Source organism: Podarcis liolepis (genome assembly GCF_965112155.1).
Source record: "Podarcis liolepis genome assembly, chromosome: 7".
In the NCBI taxonomy this organism is placed as follows: Eukaryota; Metazoa; Chordata; class Lepidosauria; order Squamata; family Lacertidae; genus Podarcis; species Podarcis liolepis.
In genome coordinates, this window is record NC_139561.1 from 35,403,572 (window position 1) to 35,425,745 (window position 22,174).

A 22,174-nucleotide genomic window follows, 5' to 3' on the forward strand; every position below is an offset into this window, starting at 1 on the left:
CCCCCACAGCTTATAAAGCAGAGGAAGGGAACCTGTGGCCCTCCAGATGTTGTTGAACTCAAAGACCCATTGACCCTGCCAGCATGGGCAGCAATCAGAGATGATGGGAGTCTGACAGTATCTGGAGGGCAAAAGAATCCTCACTCTGCCCTGTTGCAAAAGTTGAAGTCTACTGGCACAATCTGCCCAGAAAATTATCTGGTGCTGGCCCACTAAAATGGCAAAGAGCTGGGTAAGAGTAAAGCTTGTGACCCAAACACTCTGTGTAAAGGAGTAATATCAACAGCAGGGGCAGGCAACCTGGTGCCTTCCAGATGTTCATGGAATGCAACTCCTGGAGTGCTAACTGGGACTGGAGGGAGGGAACCCAGTAGACTCCCCCAAACTATACATACACCCTGTCTTAAGTTTGCTCCCCAAGCCTGTGCTTGCATGTTTGGCAGTCAGTCCCACAGAGCTCAGTGGGGCTTCCTCCAAGAAGCTGGGTCACAGTATTTTGCCCCTCTTTCCTAGCAACACAGACTGTGGAAGTACCATATCCAAGTGCAGGTCCCCACAGCTAACTGGGACCCTCAGAGACAGGACTCTGTGAGCCCAAATCTTCTGAGAAGATTCTCTAGGCTCCCTTCAGACCAAAAGCCCCACACAGTTTACGATGGGGAACCTGAGACCCTCCAGTTGTCTTGGGACTCCAGCTCCCATCAGCCCCCCCCCCCAGCATGGCCAATGGTCAGAGGTGATGGGAGTTCAAGTCCAGCAACATGTGGAAGGGGCCACAGGTTCCCCATCCCTCTGAAAGATGTCCTATCCAAGCCTTCCTCATGGACAGATCCATTCAGGACCAAATTTAGTTCAATGGACAATTTAGGATAATCTCCTCCTGCCCTCACTGGACTTGTGTGAAATCTTAACATCATACTTTTTAAATCTAGTTGTTATCTTTCTAATTTAAAATAAGCCAACCTGTTTTGTAGGCGATATTTTTTTTTATTACTATTCTTCAGCCTGCTTGGTTCTGTAGCCTCTTGTGAGGTTTGTATGTTTATGTAACAAACGCCAATCTGATTATTTGATGCTTCAGTCCGGCCTGTGTTCTATTTGTAATCAGAATGAGCTAAGAGAGCTTATTATTTGAAGCAGAAACCACAACGCTAGCTGTAATTGCACAACTTGGTATGCAAAGTTGCAAATTTTGTGTTACATCAGATTTGGGGCAGTAGGGGAGGGGGTCAGAGAGTGGATTAAATTTCTGCCGAAAGATGGGACACTGTTGTTTGTCACTGCGACGTATTATGAAACAGGTCTTCCTAATTGGGTTATCTGAGTATAAAGCAAAAAAAGAAAGAAAGAAAGAAAGGTGGTTTTCTCAATAGGACAGATGCCCTTCACAAATTCAGGAGAGAATCATTTACAAGTCCCCCATGTTGCCAACTGCTGTCTGCAGAGTGAGCAGCTTGAAATAAAACTGGACCAAGTCCCAGTTAAAATATGAATAGTTTCCTGTATGCTTTTAGTTTCTTATTTATTTATTTTTATTTCATAAAATTTATACACTGCTTGATTGTAAAAAAAGAAAACCCTCAAAGCAGTTTACAAAGAGAATTAAAAAATGAAAATATCAGTAGAAACAACTCTTTTAAACATTCAAAAGATAAAACCAGCAATAAACTAAAAACAGACTTAAGACTTATGTCAACATTCTACATATCTGGGTAGGCTTGCCTAACAAAAATTATTTTAGTGGGCACCAAAAAGAATACAGTGAAAATGCTTGTGTGACGTCAATAGACCAGGAGTTCCAGAGTGTAGGTGCTGCCACACTAAAAGATTGATTTCTTACAAATGCGGAATGGGTATTCTGTAACACCTGCAACAGTGCTAATTCCTCCTATCTTAATGGTTGAGAAGGCATGTATGGGTTTTCCAAATAAACTAGCTGCTTAAGTCTTCCAGCAAAATGCTGGAGAGCATTCCTATGGTGTTATGTATGCATTGGTGTCTTTCGTTGCACACTTTTCCTTCCCGTGCCTTCCACCATTGCGCTGATGAGGGACACTGCAGGACACAGTAGTAACATACATTCTGTCATTCTAAGGATCCCTGTGCAAAGCTTCCCTCCTGCTGCCAGTACCCCTTGCTGTAGACTCTACTCACTCTGTGTGCTATGCTGCAGTGGTGGAGGATCTGTGGCTCTCGAGATGTGGTCAGACTCCTGCTCCATTGGTCATGACCACTGGCCATGCTGGAGTTGACTAATGGGAGTTGGAATCCAACAACATTTGGAAGGCCACAGGTTTCCCACTTTGGCTCTATTGGTCTAAGAACACAGGACACTTTGTTCTACGGATCCTTAGTGCATCTATCTCATTATTGTATTGGCAGAGAGAAGCGAATGTGGGGTCCTGCAGATGTTGTTAGACTAGAACCCCCATGCTGGTTGGGGCTGATGAGCATTGGAGTACAACAACGCACATTGTCTATAGTGGTTTACACGGACTGGCAGCAGCTCTTCATCTACCCAACTCTACCTGGAGATGTCAGGGCTGTATCTGAGGACTTTTGCAAGCATAGTCATGTGCACAACCACTTAGCTGCTTCTTTCTCCCATAGGGTCTTCCTCATGGACTTATATTCTCTCTTTCGTTGATTTAAAAACAAAGAACGTGTTTGTTCTTTTGGTTAAAAATACCGACCTGGAACATGGGTGGGGGCTTGTGACACACAGAGAAATGTTGTTGGATTCCCAATTCCCATCAGCCCAGCCAGTGGGAGCAAGGAGCAGGGAAGATGGGAGTTGGTCCAGCAACACTTTGAGGAGCAAAGGTTCTCCACTTCTTTTCTCAAAGAACATAAAATCTCCTACAATGTGTTATCCATTGTTCAAAACATACGTCAGGGAGAGACTATTGCTGTGTGGCAGAACACATACTTTGCATGCCAAAGGTCCCATGATCAATAGCTGGCATCTCCAGTTAAAGAAGAATCAAGTAGCAAGTGTTGCGAAAGACCCCCTGCCTTTTGTGCCCTGAAGAGCCGCTGCTTGTCATATAGACTCAATGAGAACAGTGGTCTTTACTTGGTGTAAAACATCTTTGTGTTCACTTGCACCTCACCAGCTGCTGTGGGAGAAGTGGCAGGCTGCACACTCTGCAGTCTTCATGCACACACATTTGGACGCATATGTGTTTGAAAGAAGATGTATCTTCCCTACAGCATCTTCCCTACAATGGGTGTGTGTGTGTGTGTGTGTGTGTGTGTGTGTAGCTGTGTTAAATGATGTGACTGAATCATTGATCCTTAGGAGTAGCTCCATCAAGTGGTTGCCCATCCATTTAGTGGAGCCAGTCAATATTCTCTCTAGAACAGGCATAGGCAAACTCGGCCCTCCAGCTGTTTTGGGACTACAACTCCCATCATCCCTACCTAACAGGAACAGTGGTCAGGGATGATGGGAATTGTAGTCCCAAAACAGCTGGAGGGCCGAGTTTGCCTATGCCTGCTCTAGAAGTTGCCGGCAAATGTTTCTTATGATCATATCTGTGAAGTGACCTTTTTTCTAACCTTAAGAGTGTAGAGAGCATGTTGCGGAAGATGCGAAGCCTGATTCTCTCAGCGACACTGCCGATCTGGCTCTGCCACCTGAAATGCCCATTCTAATTGACTTAGATGCCTTGAAGGACATTCTTGGGCCACCAATGTACGAACTGGAGGTAATTATTGACTATTTTCTATCTTTGCTCTTTTTTATTTTGTAGCTTGTATAAATTAGTTGGTGGTGGTGGTTTGTTTGCTTCCCCGCCTTCAGAACAGCCAGGTTGGGAAGGGACTTCTGGGGAGAGTCCCATGGGCCAGATAGAAAGGCTGGGGTGGGGCCTGAATTTGGGTCCCTGGCCTGCTGTTCTCCACCTTATTCTAGTGGTACGAAATCTAAGCTCTTCGAGAAGCTACTTGGTTACATCCAGACTACATCTGAAGCCTCTGAGCTCTGCTCAGGCGCAAGGGTAAAACCCCTCTTATTACATGCAGTAGCAGGTAGCTCCCACTGAACTGTAGGTCTTATAAGGCCAGTGAAAAAATTAGGACCTAGGGATGGAATGTCAAACCTCCAGTAGCTCTGTGTGCAACTTTGAACCATTGGGGTGTTTTTCCTTGCGATTTTGTCACCAGGATCTGGCCACATCCAGGGGCCAAGATTACCGGATGGCAGCTTCATAAAAGAAGTGAGGCTTTGGCACGCTTGAAGGGGTTTCTTTCTTCTTAAGCTGCTGTTGCCCTTCTCTCTGCAGCGAGGAGCGCTGAACTTCCGTCTCTGTGAAAAACATTCCAGATTGGTTCCGTTTGTTTTTCTTTGCTGCAGTCTGCAGTGGGGCCTCTCTCCCTCCCCACCCCACCCCCGGCTCAGAAAGCCTCACCTCTAACCTTCACTCTGCCATCAATAACTAGCTGGAAATCAAGACTCTGCAAAGGCCAGTCACATGTCAGCGCTCAGCTCGAGGAGGCCCGGCAGAGAGAAATTGAAAACCTCCCGTAATTGAATTGACTGGCCCTTCTGGAAGGGGAAGGCCCTTTTCAAATGACTATATATATTAGAGAGAAGTTAGGCCTATAATCTCATAAGCGAGGGTGCTTTGGAAAGAATCAATTCAATCAGCTGTTCCAAAGTCACAGTTCGCTTTTAGAGTCAAAACCTCTTTTGGTGGAATCAGAATATGGCACACCCCAGACGGATACATGTCACTCGCTGGAATTTCGAAATCCGATCCTGGCAGAGTCTGAGTGTGTATATCTAAAGCACCCTTTTGCCTCTCTCAAGAGAGATGGCTCAGTGCTGGCTGAGGATGATTAACTCATGATGGTTTCCTGAAATGCGAAATCCCTTTGTGTGCCTAGGAACACCCTGTGGCCTGCCTCTTCTCACATCTGTCTCTGCTGCTCCATAGGGCTGCTGCCACCCTGGTCCCAACTGCAATGTTTTCTTTACAATATTGTTGATGAATCCTGGGCTGCTTAATGGCCACTGGAAACAGCAGGTGTATAGGACTGTTGACAACCTGGAAGCTGTAGGTGAGGGCAGGAGTTGGAAACCTGTGGTGCTCCAGATGTTGCTGGAGCCCAACTCCCATTCTTCCTAACCATCAGCCATGCTGGTTAGGGCTGATGGGGGTCCAGACAGCAGCTGGGAAGCCACAGGCTTTACCCCCAGACTTTGGGGGGGGGGGTAAGGCTGACTCGCCTAGCACTTTGCTTGAAAAATGCTGCCTTAGGTTTACAACAATGGACTCCTCTGAGCATTCAGTGGCAGCTCATCCCACCATTTGGAAGCTAAACTTTTCATATGTGTGGCAAAACAGAAAACGGGTTAAAAATCAGGGCGGGGTGTTTGTCTGCAGCATTAACACTAAACTTTTAAGATAGAATTATCTGGGTGGATAAGAAAGTCTTCACTTGGTGCTACAAGGACACAAGACTTGGCAATAGGTGTGCCCTTCTGGGGAGAGAATTTCACAGAAAAGTCCACAGTTGAGGTGCCACCACTGAAAAGGCCCTTTGTCTCTGAAGTGTGTAGCAGGGAGCCTCTAAATATGGCTTCAATATTTGGGAGTAGGTTGCCCTTCGTATGTCTACATCCTAAACCATATGGGACTTAAGTGGTTTTAAGCCAGCACTTCACATTATACTTGGAGACAAACTATTAGGCAGTGATGCTCTGTAAGTGAGATGTGTTCTATTCAACCAGCCTCAGTCAGCAGTCTGGCAGCTGTATAACAACTGCCTGAGGCAGTTGAAGTTCTGTGGGTGCAGACACTACCTACCAGAGTTGGAACACTTCTGAATCCCATTGAGTTCTGTAGAACTCTCCAATTAAATCAGGGAGACAGAAAGGCACCTAGCTTTGGCTGGATCATGGCCCATTTGAAGGTTTGATAGAGCACTTTTTAAAAAGCATCTTCCTTTATAGCAGTTAAAGTTGAAGGTATAAGAGCTGACCTTTCCTTACTTGGAGAATCTGAAAAACAGGGTAGATCTCTGGGTTGCTGCATAAATGAAAAGTTCCATTTGCCAACTTCAAAAAACTTCAACTCATTTTTGCTGTTACAAAAAAACAGTACTCTATTCTCTGCTCTATGAAGCACCCATTTTAAGCCCCTACCCACATGCACCCTAGCCTTAGGAGAAACTTTCCTCAGAGTATATGTTTGCAGCTCCACCCTTTCAGAAAGCTGTTATCAGTGGTGTTTCAGTCCTTAGCTTCCTTGGCCTGATGCAGGGAAGAAAAAATATGTGTAGCCGGAAAATATTAATGTGTGTAGTGAAAGGGTAACATTTCACTTGAAGTTTTGCTTGCTTTGTTTGTTAAAGCTAGGATTCTGGAAATGATCCATGCTGCAAAATGTTGACATCTTTCCGCAGGGCCTGCAAGAAGGAGCTGTGCCGCCTGGCCTTTGGTTTGGACTCAGTCTAACCCTTATGTTTCCCTCCCCTTATGGTTTTGATTTATGGGCTACTGCTAAAATGAGGCTGCATTTTAAATTGTATTTTAACCCGTATTTTAATTAACTGTCCCCCCCCTTCCTATTACATTTTATTGTAATTTTATTGGTGTTAGCCACCCTGAGCTGGGTTCTGGCTGGGGAGGGTGGGGTATAATAAAATATTATTATTATTATTATTATTATTATTATTATTATTATTATTATTATATTTTGTGCCCAGTAATAAGCAGAAGTCAATAAGCAGAAGTCATTTCTGAGATTCCCTCCTGTAATCCTCTTAGGAATGTTCCTAGAAGCTTGTCCAGAATGCCTGTGAACTAGGACCATTTCTGATAATCAAGGATGCTCTAATAGCATGGGCATACCGTCTCTGCTGGCTCCTTCTTTGTTTCTGGGCTCAGTTCAAGATGCTGTTCAGCTCTTTGGCCCCATCAATGCAGAGTTACTCATGGCTCAGTTTTATCCCTTATGCTCATGGGAGTAGCCAGGATTTTTGTCAGGGGGGCTGACCTTTTGTTAGGGGGAGCAGAACCTCAGTTTGCTATCTATTCTTATTAATTGGGGAGGGCAGCTACACCCATGCTTATGCTATTTAACATCTACATGAAACCACTTATTAGGGTCATTCGGAGAAACCCATCTTGGCCTTTCTGCAGTACTGAAATCAGAAGACCTATTTCAAGCGGGAGCCTTATTTTCGGCACCAAGCTGTCCTTTTCCATAGAAATACTATGCTTCTTTCAGGTGTCCGAGCGGCTGAATCAACCCGGCGTAGCAATAGGTTTGGCTTGGACTCCTTTAGGAGGGGAGATCATGTTTGTAGAAGCCAGCCGCATGGATGGGGAAGGCCAGCTGACTCTGACTGGGCAGCTGGGCGATGTCATGAAGGAGTCGGCACATCTTGCCATCAGCTGGCTGCGCAGCAACGCAAAGAAATACCTACTGACAAATGGTATGTGAGAAGGCATGAATGGAAAGATCTGGCGCATGCTTCATGCATACATAGAATAGGTTTTGAACATGTCTGGCTTTTGCTGCCTGCCTCAGACTATAGAAGTGGAGGCCATCAAGCCTCTGGAAGACACCATACATTTTGGGTGGAAGGCATTTTTAGCTTGGGGCAAGTTGCAAAAGGAGACTGTTGCAAGTGCTTTGCATGGAAAAGGTCCCAGGTTTGGGCCTCAGCACAGCCCATGTAAATTAGCCGCCAAACAATACTAGCCTGCTCAGTTTTTTACTAGCCTACTTTACCCATAAGAAGAACTGGCAGAGAACAAACAGGGCAGTCTGTCCCAATTTTACCAGCCTTTTACAAGTTAAAATCAGGCTTATGATTAGCAGGCTAAAAACACAGTAGGCTGGCTAAGAAAGGCGCTGACATGTCTCCATTTTATTATATTAAATGTCTTTATATAAATGTCTTTGGGTTAACCCAAAGAGCCTTATAGCAACCCAATGTAAAACAGAAGCTTTTCTTTTTAAATTTCTCTTTTTGGGCAAGGGTTTGATCTTTAAAAGTGCTTGGAATTGAATTAGTACTGTATATTTTGACACTGCTGTCTGGTTAAATTAGTCTGGGAATTCTTTCTTCTTGCTGCAGTAATTGCTTTGATTGTATTTTTTTGATTCCCGTTCTCAGGACATACATAAACTGAAAAGCAGATAGAAATGTTTCCAAATAAACAAAGAATTTGTAAATGGCCTCAGTTGGAAATTCCATTTTTAAGAACAGCGCAGCTATTGAAAACAGCAGAGTATTGGTTTTGAGGGACTTGCCTTCGTGTGAATGATCTGCACCTTGGTTTCTTAAGGTTGCTTTTACAAAAGGCTAAGAATGCTGTTTTCCCTCTAGCTGCTTTTTAAAGATGTGCTTTAAGCCTCAGCCCCTCATCTGTAATACGGAGATAATACTAGGCACATGAAACCATTGAAAGCTGCCTTATAGTGAGTCAGACCTTTTGGTCCACCTTGCTCAGTCCTGCCTACTTTGACTGGCAGCATCTCTCCAGGGATTCAGGCAAGGGGCAGTCCCAGTCCTGCTTGGAGATGCCAGGGATTGAATGCATGTGAAACCACGTGCTCTACTCACGAGTTACAGTCCAGATCCACTTTACAGATGCCAAAGGTGGTGTGTGTTTTCAAAGTATGCTTTGAAAACTCAGGACACTTCCTAGCGATGCTCAGTGTGTTTGTCCAATGGTGACTTTGCCTTAGGCTTAGCAGAAAGCAACTCCACCTGGGCAGCTGATTTTCACCACTGGGGCCCTGCCTTGTGCAGCCCTCTGTGCCATAAAAGGTAAAGGTAAAGGGACCCCTGACCATTAGGTCCAGTCGTGGCCGACTCTGGGGTTGCAGCACTCATCTTGCTTTACTGGCCGAGGGAGCCAGCATACAGCTTCCGGGTCATGTGGCCAGCATGACTAAGCCGCTTCTGGCGAAACAGAGCAGCGCACGGAATCGCCGTTTACCTTCCTGCCGGAGCGGTACCTATTTATCTACTTGCACTTTGACGTGCTTTCGAACTGCTAGGTTGGCAGGAGCAGGGACAGAGCAACGGGAGCTCACCCTGTTGCGGGGATTCGAACTGCCGACCTTCCGTTCGGCAAGTCCTAAGCTCTGTGGTTTAACCCATAGCGCCACCCGTGTCCCCCTCTGTGCCATAGCTCATACTATTTCAGTGTCCCCCAACCTCAGCAACAAGGAATTTGAGGGGAGGGGTGCCTAAGCAGGTAGGTACGACTGGCAAAAATTGGGTGTCCCACCTTGTGCAAGCCCCAGTAGATAACAGTCCTAACTAATTTTATCATTCACTTGAAGATTTATCCAAGTGAATTTACTATTGACTGACTACTTCGAACAGCATACATTTTTGCCTGATCAAAACCAGCAATTCTGAAAGAAACCAGTGCTTTTATTGCCTGCACCCCGTATCATCACCAAAGAAGCATTCCTCCTCTCACATGTGCAGAAGGGAATGCCTCTGCTGAGATAGCCCTTATTCAGCTACAGTTCTTATAAACACTTTAAAAAAATTAAAAGTAACTTAAAAAAAAAAAAAATCTGCTGCCCAGTTATGGGGGGGGGCACCATTTTTAATCCAATCAATTCATTTTAGTACCACGGAAAGTGTTCGTACTGCTGTTAAACCGGTTTATCTGGGAAAGTGTTTCCAGATTCAAAGTGTAGCAGAGTATATTGACACAGGTGTTTTCTTCCTTAATCCTTCTGTCTCCCCCTCCTCCTCCCCCCCCCCTCCTCCACCACCCGGCACAGATCTCCTTTCAAATGCTCTGCTGCCAAGTGGAACAAGCGTCTGGAATGCAAGTCCTCCAGTGATGTGGTTTGTTTATTTGTTTGTTTGCTTTCCCCCAAAGAACAAAAGACCAGAAGCACCGCAGGTTTGAATTTTCCACACTGAACATCCCCCCTCCCCAATTCTCTTTCTTAAAGCTTCTGGAAGTTTTGATCTCCTTGACAACACAGACATCCATCTGCACTTCCCAGCTGGAGCTGTCACAAAAGATGGACCATCTGCTGGTGTTACCATAGTAACCTGCCTTGCCTCCTTGTTCAGTGGGCGGCTAGTGCGTTCAGATGTAGCCATGACTGGAGAAATTACACTAAGAGGCCTTGTTCTTCCAGTAAGTATTCTTTGCAGGTAACGATATTGTTGAGGCTTTCTATCTCTCTATCTCATCCCCTGCCCCACCCCCTGCAAAACAAAAAAACCCAATACACCGCACATTCCAATACTAGTTCTAATTCTTTAATCTAGTCACGCTACTGAAGGTTGTCTGGTAAAGTTAGCACAGTTCTACAAAACAAACAGTTAGCAGATACTTTATTTTTCAAATCTGCTCTACATTAGTGATCTGCCACAGGCGACATTTGCAAGACAACAGAGAAGATAATAGTAATTTATTCCAGAGGGTGGGGCTTATATTTTCAGATATTGCCTAATTGAAAACTGTGGCCGCATCATCACTTTGTTCTCTGGGGAGCTGTTGAAGAAGGAATTTTTTTACCAGATTCAGCCAGTTTTACTTCCTTCCCACTTCTGTCTTGATGACAGCTAAGAATACCCCTAGATCAGACATGTTCAACCGGTCGACCATGATCTACAGGTAGATCCCTGGGTGCTCCTGGTAGATCATGGTTGATCGTGGGACCCTTATCGATCTCAGGATTAAAATAATGTTTCCAACCCCCTCCCCCCCTCTGTTCCTCCGTCGCGTAAAGTGTTTGCTTGTTTGGCGTTTGTTGCTGTCGAACGTGGATATGATCATTGTCTTAATTGGTGTGTGCATTTGTTTTCTTACTGTTTTTTTTTTTTTTGGTGAGCGATGTATGGCATTTCCCCCAAAAAAGTTCAACAACTCTGGCTCCTCCTCCCTCTAATGTCAATGGGTAGATCACTGCCAGTTTTTCTATACTGGGAGTAGATCGCAGTCCCTTGGGAGTTGGATGTGCCTGCCCTAGAAGTTTGGTTAAACACCACTTCCAAGAACTGGAAGTGTTGCTCACTGGGGCAATATGGTTTGAGCATATGATGCCAATCCTGGCCTGACTGCAGTGGCTGACGGTTAGTTTTCGGGTCCAATTCAAAGTGCTGGTTTTGACCTATTAAGCCTTAAATGGCTCAGGTCCACAATACCTCAAGGACTGCCTTTCCTCACATGAACCGACCTTCAGCCCCTCTTCATGTGCTTCCTCCACCAGGTGCCGGGGGCAGGAATATGAGAGAGGGCCTTTACTGTGGTGGCTCCCCACTTGTGGAATGCTCTCCCCAGGGAGACTCACCTGGCACCTTTGTTACATATATTTTAGGTGCCAGGCAAAATTAAACAATCTGTGTAACTGTAAACCACTCTGTGATCCTCAGATGGAAGGGTGGTATAGAAATTTTCATCATCATCCTTTTTAAAAAGCACTACTTGTGCGGGGATTTCATTATACTTGCCCAAAATCATCTTTCATAGGTTTGCTACAAAAATAAAAATACAAAACTGACACATGCCTCAGCTAGCCCAGGCCATTGTGATCTGAAGTGCTTTCTGGAATGTGCATAGTGTTGGTTGACGTCACCAACAGCAAGCAAGAAAACACTCCCTCTTCCTTGTGACATCTCAAGGCACCATTCAGCCTGCAAAGAGCAAGTTTGCACTGGACCAGAAACTGACTAATCTCCGGAATTAGTCCTTTGCCAGTTTCAACCCTTATTCCAATCGAGACCTTTTCAGGATTGGTCATTGGGCTAAAACTGATGATGGGGCTTTTCTGCTCCTTTCCCTCCCTTGAGGTTGGTTTCAGGTCTTTGTAGTCTTAAGTGTTCTCATTTCGCAGGCTGGGGCCAAAATGGGGTGGCTGAACCAATATGGCTAACTGCTCTCATCCCCAATACACACAAGAACAAAAACCAGAATCTGCATAACAGTTACACTTGCTTTGCTCTGTGTAGATCGGCAAACAAGTGATTCAGGTTAAAGGCAGTCCTGTTGGTTAATGATCCCAGGGAATGACCTGAAGGCTCACACACATCACAAAGCAAGCCTACTGCAGCAAAATAGCTTCAGCTCTGTTCAGTTCCTAGGTGAGAGACCATCTAGGAAACTCATGTATGTTGTCTTTAATGATGGGAAAAGGTGGAATATAAATTTGATTAAATAACACATAGTCCAGGGTTACATGTGTTTTTGTGCCCCCCTCCTTTCAAATCTGCACGTGGCAAACCCAAATTATGTATATGTTTATTACATTTTATCTGTTTGACAAGCATTCACATAATTTGGATTCTTTAAGGAAGGGGTGAAGGGAACAAATGGACATGGAGACAAGAGAGGAGTTGGCAAGAAAACACTGGAGTATGATGCATTGGTCTGTGAAAACATTAACAAAACAAGTTGAGAAAATTATTTGCACATAGCATAGTAATAACACAATGCCTTATTTCTGCCAGTAGCATCCTCCTTAAACTCTCTCTGCTCTCCCCATTTCATTCTGTGTATTTAAACAGGTTGGAGGAATTAAGGACAAAGTTCTAGCAGCACACCGAGCTGGTCTAAAGCGAATTATCATTCCTCAAAGAAATGAAAAGGATCTTGAGGAGATTGCCGCCAACGTACGGCAGGATCTGAATTTTGTGATGACAAGCTGCCTGGATGAAGTTCTTAATGCCGCTTTTGATGGGGGATTTTCAGCCAAGACAAAACTTGATCACTTCAACAGTAAACTCTAAGCAGATTGACTTGGGCTCACTCAAGGAACAAAATGCAAAGCTGATGTTCATCTGGCAGGATGCAAAAAAAATGTGAGAGTGTTTAAAAGTGGCCAACACTGGAATGAGATTAGAATGTGTGAAAGGGCTCTTCTTCATTTGGCGGTACAAACTTGCTGCCCATTCTTACTGGTCTTTATGTGCATTAGTGGACAGGAGTCCAAAGAGATAGATTTGAATGCTAAGCTCTTAATTGTTAATCCCCTGTGCAATTAAGGGGTAGGCTGATACAGCAGCAGAATATCCAATCACATGATCCTCCATGAAATCTGCCTGTTAATTTATTGAAGCCTGCTTTCTTCCACCCCCACCCACCAAGAGCCTGATGCAAATGTTGAGATTTTACCTTGCTTTAATATCAGAGCTGTAGTTAAACTGTCACTGATGCCAAGCTACAGTATTGTTCACTTCGGGTTTTTAAGCTGAATGGGTATGCAAATGAATTAGTTCTGGTCTTGCACATGGGATTGTCCTGAGGTCTCATTCTTACAATAGACCAGGGACTTGCAGCTTTGAATCATAGGAGAGTCTCTGAAACTAGAAGAGTCTTAGAACAGTCTAGGAAGTGTTGCAACAGAGGTGGCGAATTGTGTCTTCACCATTGGCCTTGCTGGCTGGGAGAAGTCCTACAACATTTAGGGTCCAAAGGCTCCCCCACTCCTGCTTTAGAGAGTAACTGCATCGAATTTAGTCTGCTGCCCCGCTGCTCCTGACTGCTTTAAATTAATGAAGTGATTCATTTGAAATGGTAGAGGAAGAAGCAAAGCATTTCTAGACAATATATGGCCTGGCTGATTTGTTAATAATAGTGCTGTTAAAATAGTGTTTAATATCAGAAACTTAACTTTGATTATTATAAAAGACTTTATTGCCTTGAAAAGTTGTAATGAGATCAGACACAAAATAAAGAGCTGATGGTACACAAGAGCCAACTTTCCTTTCAGGCTGAAGGTTCTCCTAGCACTGATAACACTTTCTACATGGAATAAGAGCCACATCTGCAGTGGTTATGGTTAGGGAAACAAGTATATGAAAGAGAGAGGAGATCATTCTGGTAAAAAAAGGGGAAAATAATTATCTATTGATTGCCTGAAGTATCTCAAGATGCCAGCTGGCTCACAGGGGCATTTCTGAACAGAGGCTTGTTAGTGACATAACAGCTGTGAGAGATGTGACATACAGAAGAGAATGAGGTCTCCCAGACTGAGCAGTAGCAACTGTTCCCCCTGAGCAGCCCTATGGCTGTTGGACTCTAACTCCCATCAGCCAGCCCCAGCCAGCATGCTCAATGGCTAAGGATAATGGGAGCGGTTGTCCCACAAAATATATTGTGGATGGTCATCATAGGGTGTTTTCAGAGCACATTCATTCATTTCCACAAAGGAGTCCATTTGCGTTCGATACAAAATGGGTTGTTTACACAACCCAGTTACCTAAAGAATGCTCATTGGTTATTGCAGGGATGAGGAACTTGTGGCCTTCTGGACATTACTGTACTCTTAACTCCCATTATCCCTGACCTTACTGGCTAGAGTTAATGGGAGGTGGAGCCCTACACCATCCACAGGAACACACGTTCCCCACCCCCTAGGTTATTTGAAGCTTTTGCTTGTCTAAAAACCTTCTGTTTCACGGAGGCCACACACAATGACTTCCGTTTAAATTACATTTTAAATAACCTTTTAAAGGTTATATAGCCTTACGTTTCGCACAGACACGTTTTCAGCATTCTGTTTCACATAAAAGAAGTTCTAGTAAACGTCAATCCATGTAGCATGGCATGAATAAAGCACAGTGCTTAAATGTCATATGATACTATGCAAGACAGCACTAGCCCTGGCCTTGTTCCATGGAATGTAGCTTGGGCATGTGAGCGAGAGATGCATCCTTCACAGGGCTTAATATATGACTGCAATTTTGGCTTTTAAGAACTCCATGTGCAACACACTACTTGACTAGTGTACAAAATCATACCATAGGGACGGAAGGGGGTATTTCTTACCACACCCAGTGCTCAAAGGACATGGGGTTCTGCAACCCACCGCAGGCTACAGGCACTTTGATTTGATTGATAGATGTGAACACACGAGCAGCACTACTTTATTGTACAAAGTTGTGGGTACAATTAGTATTTATGGGAATTTTGTTTTACAAACATACAAGGCTACAGGCAAGCACTTCAGATACGCAGTGTGGTGTTGGATCACTTTCCACTGCATTTTATTTATTGCTCTTTCAGCTGTTCCTGCCCCTCCCCCATCTTCTCCCACATCAAGCAGGGCAAATCTATTCTGGTCATGAATAGCTCAGGGCTTCTGAAGTCACAACCTCATCACACCCAGAGGTATTTGATCAATGCAAGATTGCAAGCGATACTGGTAGAGTCAGCTTGCTTAAACCATTTTTGACACACCCACTATTTTGACACTCTTGGAAATATGCTCCCTGCCACAAACTCTGTGTGTTTAAATGGGCCAGCTGCAATTCCTTTTGTTCACTCTCAAAATAAGCTTTCATCATAATTGCCCCACACAAGCCCAGCTTTTGGTTCATATATTCAGTACTGCTCTTTAAAAACGTTTTCAAAGCCACTGGGAAATTTTCAATAACTTAGGGCTGCACAGTGCTGTGCACTTACTTAGAAGCAAGTCTCGCAGAATGCAATGAGGCTTGCTTTTGCACGCAAACGTAGGATTGCAGGCTTATCATGACATCAACTGAAAACAATCTAGTCAAGTACAGCAACCCTCACCCTAGGACAACTGAGTCCTGCAAAAGAACAATAGTTGTTTTAGAACTCCTAGTAAATATTTTACTTTTGAGTGTCAACCAACATATAGAGGTGATCTAGTCAACACTGTGTACATAGGGTTGTATCCAATTCAAGAGTGGGCCCAATAAAATAAATGGGCGTAAGTTAGGTATATCCATTACTTTCAATAGATCTGCTCTAAGTAGGAAAAACACTGGAAACAACTCTGACTTTGAAAAAACCCTTCACAAAAAATACTTGAGTAAGCTTCGTAGTTATGGGATAAGAGGACCTCCTAATGGAGAGTGAGATAGTGGAGTCCCCTTCGTTTCAGTATTGCAACCTGTGCTTTTCAACATGTTTATTTATAGATGTGTTTGATAAATGTATTTATAAACCACCAACTATCTATCTATCTATCTATCTATCTATCTATCTATTGTGGTGTAAAATAATAATAATTTGTTAATTTATTATTTGTACTGCATCCATCTGACTGGGCTGCCCCAACCACTCTAGGCGGCTGATTAAAATCATTTAAAAAATCATAAAACACAAAGCCAACAACCAACCCTGAATCAAAGTAATTCTCTACAAAACACTTGGCAACAAAACATTGTAATTGCCTGTTTAATTTCCATGGGAACAGTTATCCAAAGTACTAGCGCCATGATGCTAAAAGCTTTAGTTCTCATACACACTAAACAGAAATGAGGGTGGCATTTGATTATTGTAGTGATAAGAGACAAGGGAAGCCGTGATATTCTACCTCCTCTGTCAGCAGCAATCAGAAAACCAGTTTCTGGAAATTGCAAGAGGAGAGAGTGTTGTTGCACTCAGGCCCCGCTTGCAGGCTTCCCACAGCCATCTGGTGATCACTGTAAGAACAGGATGCTGGACTAGATGGGCCTTTTGGACCAAGTCAGTGGGGCTCTTCTTATGCAGTGTATCCTCAACTTCTAACAGATGCCTAAAAACCTAGACAGCCATGTAAGGATACTGTAAGCTGTTAGGTACTCAAGTCCCCACTTCTTGTCCTATTTTTCTTTCCCAGCTGACAGCCAACATGCTGACTGCTGACCATGCTCCATTATCATCAGACTAAATTTGTATTGGGCCACTGCAGAAAAGGCCCTCACTAGAACTTTTTAGATGAGTCTTGTTTAAAAGGGAGAAAGCAGGGTATACAATTAGGGCACCAGGCAGCAAATGCATATAGATGAAGCCCTCCTCTTCCTAAATATATTTTCTCCAGACAGAGAACTGAAACCCTAAGGGGAGGACACACACGCGCGTCATTCCTGGAGTTTCCTTTCTCTTGGCTCCCGTTAACCAGCTTATTTTTATCGTTCTTGAACCCTGCTCAATTTGTATTTGTCAGTGGGAGATTCTTCCTTGGCTCAGAAGCGGGGAGATTCCTCAGCTAATCTTTTCCCTCCTCTGCTCCTGTAGAGCAAGCTTTGTGGGAAATTTTGCCCTCCGACCCTCACTGCTAAGGAATGCAACCCTTTGTCTTCCTGCTAGCCAGTCTGGAGACACTTGATGAGAAAATCCTGCAGGCACCCCTTGCCTCTCCTGGAATGGGAAGCTACCCCGCCTGAAGTTATAGGAAGCCACTGGCCCAGGCAGGAAATGTTAATGGAGAACTGGGAGGGAGAACTGATTGAACTTCCCTTTTGAAAAAGCTCTGTAAGCTCCCCTTCCAACACATCACTGAGTCATGATTCAAAGCAAGCTGCTAGGCATTGCTGTGAAATCACCCTTTCCATCTACTCCAAATCCAGGGCATGAAAAAATTATCTTGAACCAGAAGGAAAGTATTCCTTAGTGCAGCAACTCTAACTCCCAAACTCTGGTCTATGAGCCACATACAGGTGGTCCATGGTATAGCCCCATTAGATATCATGTGTTTAATTATACTTTTGTTGCTTCTTTTATTGTAATCCTAAATGCACTTTACTGTACTATAATCTGAATTCTACGATTCAAACTGTAATACAGTGGTACCTTGGTTTACAACCATAATCCGTTCCGGAGGTCCATTTGTAAACCAAAACAGGTTGTAACCCAAGGCACGCTTTTGCCAATGGGGCCTCAAAAAAAAGGGGGGAAGGGTTGTAATCCAAAAAAAGGTTGCAACCCGGGACATGCACTTCCGGGTTTGATGTGTGTAATCCAAACTTAGGCAAACCAAGGTACCACTGTACAGTATAATACAATGTAAGAAATAAAAGCAGCAATAAAAATAGATTAAGAATGGTACAGCATCTAGCACAGCACATTGCAAAAGGCAGCTGAAATATCAGAGCTATAGTCAAATTGTCACTGATGCCAAGCTACAGTCTTCTACTTGAGTAAGCTTCGTAAAAAGAAAAATAGAATTTCAGTAAAGGAAGGTTACAGCAGGGATCAACACTTCACTACCCCACCCCCCAAAAAAATTCCACATTACAACCAAAAGTTCATAGGGAGACATCTCCAACCAAGGAGGCAGCTCCAAGATATTACTCCAAAATGGAAGAATGAATACACATCTCCTGTCCCATTGGTTATTGAATATGTGGTCATAATTCTGTTTCAGCAGGATTTGATGCCATAATACTGTTCCCACCCTATTCTTCCAAAGGCCTGTGCAGGCAGCCACTGTAGGGGGCTCAAGAATGAAAAGCAACCAAGTAAACACTTCCTTTTTAATACAGCCAGGCTGCATCATTGTCTGTCTTGAAATTTGTATTTCACAAAGGGGAAAACACACATAATGCTTTCCCTCCAATTATTGCATGTATACATGAGCTGAAAGCAGCCAAGGATGGGGCTAGGGACTGCCCTAAACACTGTGACACAAAATAAAATTGATGCTCTGGAAAAACCCACTTTGTTCATTCTCTCGTTACATGTCATAGCAACATAGACTCCTACAAAGCCCCACACCCATATGCTAATATTTCATTTCCATAGTCCATTTCTGAATTTAACCCAGCAAGTATAACAGGAGTCTCCAGTAACAAAAGAGATTCAAACCGGTCTAACTTGCACATCAAAAGCCAGGATGTTAAGTGTAGTGTATGAACAAAGGATCTGAGATTTGTTTACCTCTTTTGTTCTCTCACATCTCTGACTTTCTAAGCACGAAGGTTTCAACCCTAAACACACCATTACTAGGAAGTAGTTCTTACTGAAAACAGTTGGTTTTACTTACAGGTGAAGATGTGTAGAAGAGGGCTGCACACATTTTTTTAACTGTTACATAGGCAGTCTATTTTCTCCATTAAAAAGGGCACACGAGGACAACCTGGATCTGACTGCAGTGCATTCAGCTTTTTTTTTTAAGGCAGTAACAACATTGCCTCACTCCTCAAAACCATTTTTATAAACCTGGTAAAGGAGTCTGCCGCTGATGCTGCAGCAATGGCTCTCACTTCAAGCTGCATGAGAGTGAGAAGCCACAGGGCAACAAGAACAAATCAGCAGCTACTTTCTGTTTCATTAAGCAAATGTGTGGCATTCATCTTGGACCATTTAAAAAAAATTTTAAAAATAAAAAATGTCTGTGCATGTCAACTAGAATTGCTCCCCAACTGATCTGGATTATTATTATTTTTTTCAGAAAAGAAAAATCCACCGGAGAGCTGCTGGTGATCAGGGTATACACTAGCAGCTTAGACAGACTCTGGGCAGCTTCATTATGACTTGGCACATAGTTTGAAGGCACATAGTGCAACTGATTTGCTGACGCTAAGCAAGTTTAGATCTGGGCAGGGTCTGAAAAGCTTCCATGTTCATTGCTTTGAGTTCCATCCCGGAGGACAGGGGAGATATACATATTAAAAATATATGTAACCTTAGTTATACTGCCAAGTGGGTTTGCAAACATTCCCAGAACACAAGATAATTCAGGAAACTCAAAGAAAAACCTTTGCAAAGTCAGTAGTGCAGCAGTTCAACACCTAAATCCTATATGGCTAGGATCCATGTTACCTGAAAGATTATCTCTCTTTTTGAACCTGCCCTGGTGCTAAGATCTGTGGGAGAGCATCTTCTCTTGGTCCCATCAACATCAAAGTTGGTGGTGACACGAGAGCAAGCCTTTTCCTATATTGTGGGATTCCCTCACAAAAGGGGTTAGACCAGATCTCTGTTATCATTTCACCAGTAGGTTAAGAACTTCCTATTTAGACAGAGCTTTAAAAAGCAGGTGCAGTTTATGTTCACTACTGGGCTGCTTGTTATCAGGGCAATCAGTATGTTAATACTGGCTCTAAGTGTGTTTTACCGTATTTTAACTATTGTTTTTAACTAGATTGTTTTTATTACTTCACATTTTAAAATGTTTTTAAAACTGTTGTAAGCTGCCTTGAATCCCAACTTTGGAGAAAGGTGGAATAGAAATACTTTAAATAAACAAACAAATCCAGCATAATTGGCTGCAGTATGCACAATGGTCCAAGGTGCTCTCTAAGTATATTTGCAATGTCACAGAAAACAGCAGGGCAGAGATTCTCAGAAAACATACAGCTGCCAAGATGCATGCCATCCAAATTGCATGCCATTTCACTGATGCCCTGAAACGTATCACTGTCCAAAGCAAGGTTATCTTAAAATATCTGCATAATTCTTACTCAGTTTCAATGCCCTTCCTTAAATACAAGGGGGAAAGAGGGGCAAACATTCAGAAGTAAACTTCAGAGTCAAATGACCCCCCCAAACAAAAAAAAATCAGAAAAAGGATTTATGCAAATACATTGATTGGTTATGTGTACATTACACCTTAAAGTGAGCAGAGCCCTGCTGGATCAAGACAATGCCCCAACTAGTCCAGTACTTTGTTCTCACTGCAGCCAACTGGATGCCTGTGGAAAGCCCACAAGGAGGACCAAAATGCAACAGTGGTTTATCTATTTGAAATTCCCAGCAACTAGAATTCAGAGACATACTGCCTCCACCATCAGAGACAGAACCAAGCAATTGTGACTAGTATTATTAACAAAACAAATTCCTTCCATCCAGTAGCACCTTGGAGACCAACTAAGTTTGTTATTGGTATGAGCTTTCATGTGCATGCACACTTCTTCAGATACACTGAAACAGAAGTCACCAGACCCTGATATATAGTGAGATGGTGGGGAGGGGCATTACTCAGGATAGTGGGAATGGGTGATTGGCTGATAGGTGTGGTAAACCTGTTGACAACTGTTAACGACTGCAATTGGTCTTACAGGAAAAAGCAAGGGGTGAGATGGCTTTAAATAGCTTTATCGTGTATAATGAGATAAGAATCCAATGTCTCTATTCAGACCACGTCTCTCCATGGTTTTAAGCTTGGTAATAAGTTGCAATTCAGCAACTTCTCTTTCCAGTCTATTTCTGAAATTCTTTTGTAATAAGACAGCTACTTTGAGATCTTGTATAGAAGGTCCTGGGAGATTAAAGTGCTCTCCTACTGGTTTCTCTGTCTTGTTATTCCTGATATCAGATTTATGTCCATTTATCCTTTGGCGTAGGGTTTGGCCTTTTTGTCCAATATAGAGAGATGAAGGGCATTGTTGGCATTTGATGGCATACACAATGTTAGATGAGCAATTAAATAGTCCTGAGATGGTATGTTTTATGTTGTTGGGGCCAGTAATGGTGTTGTCCGGGTGTATGTGTCAGCAAAGTTGGCATCTGGGTTTATTGTAGGCTCTGGTACCAGTGTCCATGTTAAGTCTGGTTGTTTAAGATTGGGTGGCTGTCTGTAGGCAATGAAAGGTCTTCTTCCCAGAGCTTGAGAAAGAACTGTCATTTTCTAGGAGAGGTTGTAGATCTCTGATGATGCGTTGAACTGTTTTAACTTGGGAGCTACAAGTGATTACTAGTGGTGTTGCTATTTTCTTTTTTGGGTCTGTCTTGCAGCAAGTTCTCTTTGAGTATCAGTCTGGCTCTGTTGATCTGTTGTTTAACTTCATCAGGTGGGTATTTTAGTTCTAAAAAGGTTTGCCGTAGATCTCTTAGGTGAATGTCTCTGTCTGTAGAGTTGGAACAGATGCGGGTGTAATGTAGGGCCTGGCTATATACAATGGATTGTTTGATATGTTTGGTATGGTAGCTAGAAGCATGTAGATATGTTTGTCGGTCAGTTGGTTTACGGTATAAGGTGGTGTCTATACGCCCATCCTGTATTTTTATAGTAGTGTCCAAAAATGTATTTCTTGCATAGATTGGTTCATTGTTAGGTTGATGGTGGGGTGAAAGTCATTGAATGTCTGGTGGAAGGTGTCCAGGGTCTGCTGACCATGTGTCCAGATAATAAAAATCGTCAACATATCGCAGGTATAAGATAGGTTTGAGTGGGTAGGAGTTTAGGAAATGCTGTTCTAAATCTGCCATGAAGCTGTTGGCATACTGTGGGGCCATGTGGGTGCCCATTGCTGTGCTACTGATATGGAGGAACAGGTCATCACCAAATTTGAAGTTGTTGTGGGTAAGGACAAATGGCAGAGTTTGGTAGCAAAGTCCGCTGTGATTTTATTTGAAATGGTGTTCCTTATAGCTTGTAATCCATCGCTGTGCGGGATGTTGGTATACAGAGATTCCACATCCATAGTGGCTAGTATAGTATTGTTAGGAAGATTATTCAAAGATTGTATTTTCCTCAGAAAATCTGTGGTGCCACAT

General features: G+C 43.4%; 1 protein-coding gene across 2 annotated transcripts in view; it reads left to right on the forward strand.

The window, feature by feature from the left end:
* Positions 1-13,693, forward strand: part of LONP2 (lon peptidase 2, peroxisomal) — a 54,206-nt gene extending 40,513 nt beyond the window's left edge. For both annotated transcript variants that reach the window (XM_083513619.1, XM_083513618.1), the window contains exons 12-15: positions 3,568-3,710; positions 7,239-7,446; positions 9,945-10,135; positions 12,508-13,693. In XM_083513619.1, the coding sequence (XP_083369745.1) occupies positions 3,568-3,710; positions 7,239-7,446; positions 9,945-10,135; positions 12,508-12,729 (764 nt within the window). In that variant the 3' untranslated portion in view covers positions 12,730-13,693. The remainder of the gene's footprint in view (positions 1-3,567; positions 3,711-7,238; positions 7,447-9,944; positions 10,136-12,507) is intronic.
* The last annotated feature ends 8,481 nt before the right edge of the window (positions 13,694-22,174 follow it).